This window comes from Gavialis gangeticus, unplaced genomic scaffold (genome assembly GCF_001723915.1).
Source record: "Gavialis gangeticus isolate Ggan-Ray unplaced genomic scaffold, GavGan_comp1, whole genome shotgun sequence".
Taxonomy (NCBI): Eukaryota; Metazoa; Chordata; order Crocodylia; family Gavialidae; genus Gavialis; species Gavialis gangeticus.
Window position 1 is genome coordinate 397,172 of NW_017728997.1, and position 6,891 is coordinate 404,062.

The window sequence follows — 6,891 nt, forward strand, 5'->3', positions numbered from 1 at the left end:
TGTTGGAATGATTTAAGTAAGGTAAATTTGGTTGAAAATCAGGATTGCTTTGATTTTTATAAACCACCAGCCAGGGAATATATTGAAATGTTAACTCTTTTATCATAGAAGAGGTGAAATATCATCATTGCTGGCAGTCGGTGATAAGTGCAGTGAACAGGGAGCCAGAACCCCTCACTCCTGTTCTTGGCTTTGCTTTTCATATCCTGTGTGCAATGGCTGTCTTTTTGGAAAGAGAGAAATCTAGGAGAGTTCACAGTTTTTTCTGCAGTAGAAGTTCTAATTGTACATGTGACTACTGCAAAGCAGTAAAGAAAAGCAAATTGTACAGCTGATTGGGACTGTGGGGACACCTACTACAGCATGTGTGCGCAAATCCACAATCTGTGCTTCTACTGTAGTAACTGATCAGATTCTGATTTTGGTTACATCAGTATAAATGGATTTAGCAAGCATGAAGAATTATGCGTCTGCTAAACATAAAGAATCTGGTAGGTTTGTGTCTCCTTTTCATTGGCACAAATGTGTAGATACACACAGCTGTACAACCAGACTGTTCAAGTGTATCTAATTTTGAAGGTTTGAACTGTGTGTCTGTGTACACTCCAGAGTAATAAAGTTTTGTGTTATAGACCCAGTCTGACTCAAACTAACATATCCTTTTGTTTACAAGACTCAGACTCAAATAATCAAAGCTCACTGTGCAGCTGTGCAACATGGATGCATGTGGGTTTTTGTTCCAGATGCGTAATTTTATTACAATACACCAGTAGGTTTCAAAAGGGATTTGACTATTTTTGTACAAATCATCCTTCCATTTAAATAGCAAAATACTTTTATATACAAATATGTAGCAACCAATAGCACGCAAGAGGTTTGCCTAGAAAAATATCCTTTTCGCATCTGTTTCAATATTTTTAATTTTTTTTTTCACTCAGGAGGAGTTGGATATTTTTCATATTATTAAATTTGCACACCCAGAAAGGACACCCAAAGTTGAGATGGGATCGACTGTTGATATTTATTGAGTTGTTCATGGCAAATAAACACCTTTAGGAATCTGTAGACCACACAAAGTGAAAAATGTCTTTGAGAGAAAAGGTTACATTGAAGAAAAAAATAACAAAAATCCTAATACAGGAGTAAAGGGTATTGACTTGCTGCAGTTTAAATATTGACTTTTAATAGAAAGACATAGGTTTCAAGCCAAATGCCTGGAAGGTAGTGATTAGGAAAACTTATTGTGAGTACTTATGCAGCATTCTTCTTACCTCACTCTTAAGTTGTTACGTGACACATGGGTTATTTATTTGCATTCTGCAGTTTCCTACCTGACTTATGTTTGCTTTGAGGCAGTTGTTCCAAGTCAAGGTGTGAAGCCCAAACATCTTTCCTGTTCCATTTGGACAATGCCTGTCTCTGCCCAGGAGATAGTGGAACAAGTGCCTTCACATACTGTGACCTGTTCTGATGATACACACTAACTCCATCATTCTAAACTAAAACCCTCTTTTCCTACAGTTCAGTTGGAAATCACTTGCATTTGCCACTCTTTTCTTTCATTCTTGATGCATCCATTTTCTGATTGCCCTTGCATAGGAGGAAACTGTGTATCATGTATCCTAAACCTATAAAAGGTGGGGGTAGTCCTCAGGAAATAGACTTGGTGCACGCACAAAAAGACATTGTTTTAGGGCCAGATCCCATGATTAACCAAGCACCTCAACTTCCACAGTTGTGGGAATTGAAGGCCTTTGAGACTTGGCAGGATTTGACAAATTGACTCAATTTGATTTAGTAGTTAAGCATGCCCTTCACTTTGAGTGTGTGAATAATGCCCTTGCCTTCAATGGGAACACTCGCACACTTCAAATTAGGCACTTCAGGGAGCCAGAGTGAGGAGAAAGAGAACTTTAAGTGGTCTGGCAGATGACTCAATCAAATGTAAATGATGTACAATACACTCAGCCATTCTCATTCCTCTGCCTCAGCCTCACTTTCCCATGCAAACCTCCTCCCCGGGTGCTGCCGCTTCTCTTCCACCCTGCCCTTATTGACATTATCTAATAACTCAAGCAATAAGCTGCCTTTGCTACAGTTGAAGTCATCTTGGAGGTCACAGGGGGCAGCATAATCTGGGCTTTCAGAGTCGGAGAATCTTTTCCCAGGGTGCTGCCGTTTCTCCAAGTGCTGCTCCCCCAGATCCAGCTCATCCTCCCAGCCCCTCTTGCCAGGGTGCTGACGCTTGACATAAACCAGATACCTCTTGCCTGGGTGCTGCCTTTTGGATAATTCATTCAGGTAGGTCAGCTGGGTGCTAGGGGCATCAACGTACTGGTCCCACAGTGACCTTTTGCCAGGATGTTGTCGCTTCTGCAGCTCCATGTAGCGGTCAAGGTCATCGTCTTCCTCTCTTTTCCCTGGATGTTGCCTCTTCTGGATATCACCATACAAGGCTTCTTCTCCATCTTCCCTTTTCCCTGGGTGCTGTCTCTTTTCCAGCATATTGAAGAATCTTTTCCCAGGGTGCTGTCGTTTGGAAAGAGAATCTGGCTCAGAAGCATCTCGTTCTGTCCAAAGAAATGATCAGTGTTAACAAACCATCTTAATAGTCACTGTTCTGGAAGCTGAGAAGTAAAGTCTTTGAGGTGTGTCTGTCATAGTTCTGAAGGGGACAAAGAACCAGATTCCACATGTGGTTACACTAGGGGAAATCCATGGTGACTCTGTAGCAGGGGTAGGCAACGTTTTTTGGCCAGAGTGCTGAAAAAACCACAATGTCTACTTTGGAAGGTGCTGGAGTGCCGACATACTGGAGCCTGGAGCAGCTGTTTGCAGCCTCCCGGCTACAGCCAGCTCACAGATCCCGGTCTGCTTGCGGCAGGGCTTGCAGCCTCCCAGCCGCCTGCTGGGAGCAGCTTGGGCTCCATGGCTGGCAGCAGCTGCTTAGAGCCCGGGCTGGCAGTGGTGTGCCAAGCAAAATGGCCTTGCGTGCCATGCTCGGCACACGTGCCAGTGGTTGCTGACCCCTGCTCTATAGGATTGAACAGTGTTGTTGAGTGTACACTAAGGCACACAGGAATTTCAGCCAGATGGAACTAGGACCAGCTTGCAAATAAATTGGCAGAAGCTCCGAAGATGGGGCCCAGCCTGCCATTGTAGGCGCATGATCCTCAGAAGTCTGGGGAGAGGGAGGCAGCCATAGAGCCAAACTAGGTACTGGAGGATGTAGGGGAGATAAGTAGAAGTGTCTCTACATGTTGGTACATGGGAACAATTGACTGCCAGTGGATGGTCAGGATGTGCCAGGGCTAAAAATCAGGGAGAGGCAAGGATGTGAGGGACCTTTTGAAAGCATAAGAGTTTTCACGGCCTGAGTTCATGTGACTAGCTAAGAAGCCCAGCTTTCTTCTCTTAAAGAGATGTTTGTAGGAGGGTGGGGTTTCTCTCATTGTGAGAAAAGAGCCTACTTCCCTCCTGTTGGCAGGGACCCCAGCTAACTATGTTTTTTCTTACCCAAGCCTTCAGGGCCTATGAATGCACCTACTGGGAAAAAAGTGTCTGTGAACACTCAAAAGGAATCCTCGGCCAACAGTAGCCCACACCTTCTCAGTCACAAACCATTATCCCTTCCTTTAAAGGAGCAGCAGACAATGAGGCAGGCAGGGAATAGCTGATAGACTACTTTTGCCTTATGTTAACACCATTAACAGGGGCAATGGTGGCAGATGTACACTATGCCTCCCCTTAGAGCTGTCCCTAACAGAATTTATTTCCTAGATAGGTGATTCCATTTTAGGGAATCATCTTGTTATGAAGCCCATCCTGGGGGATGCTCCAGATCTGGTGTAGCAGTTCTCAGACTGGGAGATCTCCCTACATCATGCCTGGCTCACTCTGTCCCCCTATAATGGTTATTCAAGGGAAAGCAAAATACATCCCAGAAACTAATAATAATAATGACTTCCATCTGAGGAGCACCCCAAGACCACTAGCAGAATGGCGGCAGCAGCACATCTACCTTTATTGAGCTCTTCCTCCTCTTCTACTTTCTTGAGGATAGACCTAAGGAGGATGCTTTCTGCCCTCTGCAAGATGTCATCCAGGTGGCTCCTTTCCCCATTCTCGCCACCTTCCAGAGTGAGCTGCCCCAAATTGAGGCAGATGCCAGACAAAGTCAAGGAAAGCAGCAGCAGCAGTTGGACTGATGTCATGGCAGGAGAGATGTTCCTGCAACTTTCATGAGAAAGTAAAGGTCAGGGGAAGGGAATGGAACAAACAATAATGGTTAAAGCATTCCTAGGAACTCAGACCAGAGCCAGAGAATGTGAAACTGCATTCAAGCACTCCATGCGACTGCAGAGATTGGAGTCTCCCAGGGCAGTGATTTAATGTCCCTTTTAATTTTCCTGACAGCTCTCAGTTAATTTGTAATTGGAGTGAAGTGTTAGGTCTCTTTCCTACTAGAACAAGCAGTTCTGTTTTGCATGTCTAACCCCATGACATGCAGATCTTTCTGAAAGCCAGCAAGTTTGGGTTTTGAATTTTTAATATCTCTTTATCAGAAGCTAAAATCTTTTCCCTTATAAACTCTGCATTCATTCATTCATTGTTCAGTTTTTTACGTACATACCTACACCTGCTCCAGGGATACTGCCATCAGATAATTCACTCCTCAAGGAGCCACTTAAAAATAACTTTAGGATTTACAACGTTTGTCCCACTTTTAGTTGACAACCAACTTTATTTTGACAATTGGCATTTAATAATCTCTTGAGGACCCACTTAAAATAGATGTCAGTGCATGTGTGATAATATATATTGTTGCTTTCCTTGATCTTCTTAGAACTCACTTGCATAAAAATAATAGCTATCTAGCTATCTATCTTTGCCTATTTGTTTCTCTCCCCCTCTCCCAGCCATTATAGACAGATAGATAGATAGATAGATAGATAAACACCTATCATCATGACATCCATGCTTTGATGATTTATATACCAATTAGTGGAGTTCTCTTACCTAGAATATAAAATTTTGTGAGTATTAGTGTGCCACCCATTTATAGTTAAATTGCATCCCCAATACATCTTCCTCAGCTAAAGAAATACAAAATCTACTGTAAAGTTTTACAAAGGTATTAAAACAGACAACAAAACTGTTAACTCTCTTACCTCTTTTCATTACCTCTGAGAAAGTCCCTGAATGGGAGCCTTTTAAGGCTTTTAACAGCATCGTACTGAAAAGGGCTGTTCTGCCCAAGACACTCTTAAGAAAACAAGAGTAATCAGCTTTAAAGGCTTTTATACATTACCTGGTTTGTGTTTGGGTTAGGGTTGTTCTTCCTGCAAGAGGTTCCTCAGATTACTCCTTTAAAGCTGTTTGCACATCTGAGCTTCAAAGTTGCCCTTTTTACTACAAACACACACAGCATCCAATAGAACTGTTGCTAAGTTCTCCTTGGATGGCTAGTGCTTCCCTACTTATACTGTGCCGCCTCTGGACCCATTATGCAAATAGCTCTGAGGTAATTTAGGTGATGTGTTGATTTTTTTTCACTGATGTCAGAGATCTGAGTTTTGAATGCAGTTTAAAACTCTGACAGTTGTTTGCCAACCTCCTTGAATTAGCCCTAGACTCCAGAGGTTACTACTTTTTCATTCCTTAAGGAGATTATAGTGAGTCTTTTGCAATGCACAGCACAGACAAAATTAGAATATTTTTCTGCTTAAAATAAGAAGCTTGTGTGCTTTAATTAATCAAGAGCCAGAACAAAGGCAAAGGGATAAGGCATTTACCCAGCTGTGGAAACAAAACAGTGACAAAAGGAACATATGCTTACACCAAATGATGATCTGTCTTTTATATTTATTGGCTAAAAATATTTAAGTTTTATTTCCATACCTTCTTAGAGCAGCCTTTCCTAAATAATACAAAAGAATATGTGCGATACTTGTGCAGTTGCCTTGCTGTTATGTGCTAAACTATAATATAACTAGCAGTAATCAATAGTTTCTCTAAAGAATTTGCTATTTAAAAATAAACTCTCTTGCAGTACCGGTCAAAATGTAAGAGAGCCACAGATGTAGAAAGCTAAAATTGGATTGTATTATCATTAAAGTGCAATAATTTAAATGATAGGATCTCAGAAAAAAATTAAGTTAAAGCCCCACTAATAGAACCTGACTCTTTTTATAATCAAGTCAGACAAAAATTAATAAAAATAACTCTAATAAAAACATGATTTTTCTAAGGTTCTCCTCATCCTTCTAAAATATGTAGCTGGTGTGCATTAAGCTACAAATAACAGGCTAACTTTTTCATGCTTTTCTAAGACTAGTGATCCTGTTAACTATTCATGGAGCTACACACATGTGTAAGGATTGCCTACTAGAGTAAGGGGTTGCAAGACTTGACACAAAGTTTATTAATTTGAATACTTTCAAAGGAAGGGATTTAACCAAGTGAAAATAATGTTCTTCTGCACTAGTGCTTATTAGCTTATTGTCACAAACACAAACAGCGCTCTGTATGCTCTTCTCATTCCTGTCATCAGAGAGTCCAATTTAATGATAAACATGCTTGTCTTCCGCAGAAGGTGCTGACAGACACTGGCCTCCAGATCTGCAAGGCTGTTACCCATTTCCTGGATATAACACGGGCATTCAGCTGCTCTCCAGGGTGCTGTACCAAAACCAGGATCACAAGGTACTTTTGGATTGTCTGTTACCCTGAAGGGCATGTCCATTACGCACACCTGTTGGCCCTGTTTGGCTGCATGGGCTGCCACTCTGGCTAACTGCATACTGACTACTCTGCTGACCTGTGAAGACAGCCCATATGGAGCCCTGCATGTGATACATATGGGGTGCAGAATCCCCATAACATATCCTG

General features: G+C 41.9%; 1 protein-coding gene across 1 annotated transcript; it reads right to left on the minus strand.

Moving 5' to 3' along the window:
* Positions 1 to 1,137: 1,137 nt before the first annotated feature.
* TRH (thyrotropin releasing hormone) lies at positions 1,138 to 5,439 on the minus strand. Its single transcript, XM_019504633.1, has 3 exons — positions 5,312 to 5,439; positions 4,022 to 4,236; positions 1,138 to 2,570 (listed from the first exon to the last, which is right to left on the minus strand). The coding sequence occupies exons 2-3, from the start codon at positions 4,212 to 4,214 to the stop codon at positions 1,975 to 1,977; spliced, it is 789 nt and encodes a 262-aa protein (XP_019360178.1). The 5' UTR covers positions 4,215 to 4,236; positions 5,312 to 5,439; the 3' UTR covers positions 1,138 to 1,974.
* Between the last annotated feature and the right edge of the window lie 1,452 nt (positions 5,440 to 6,891).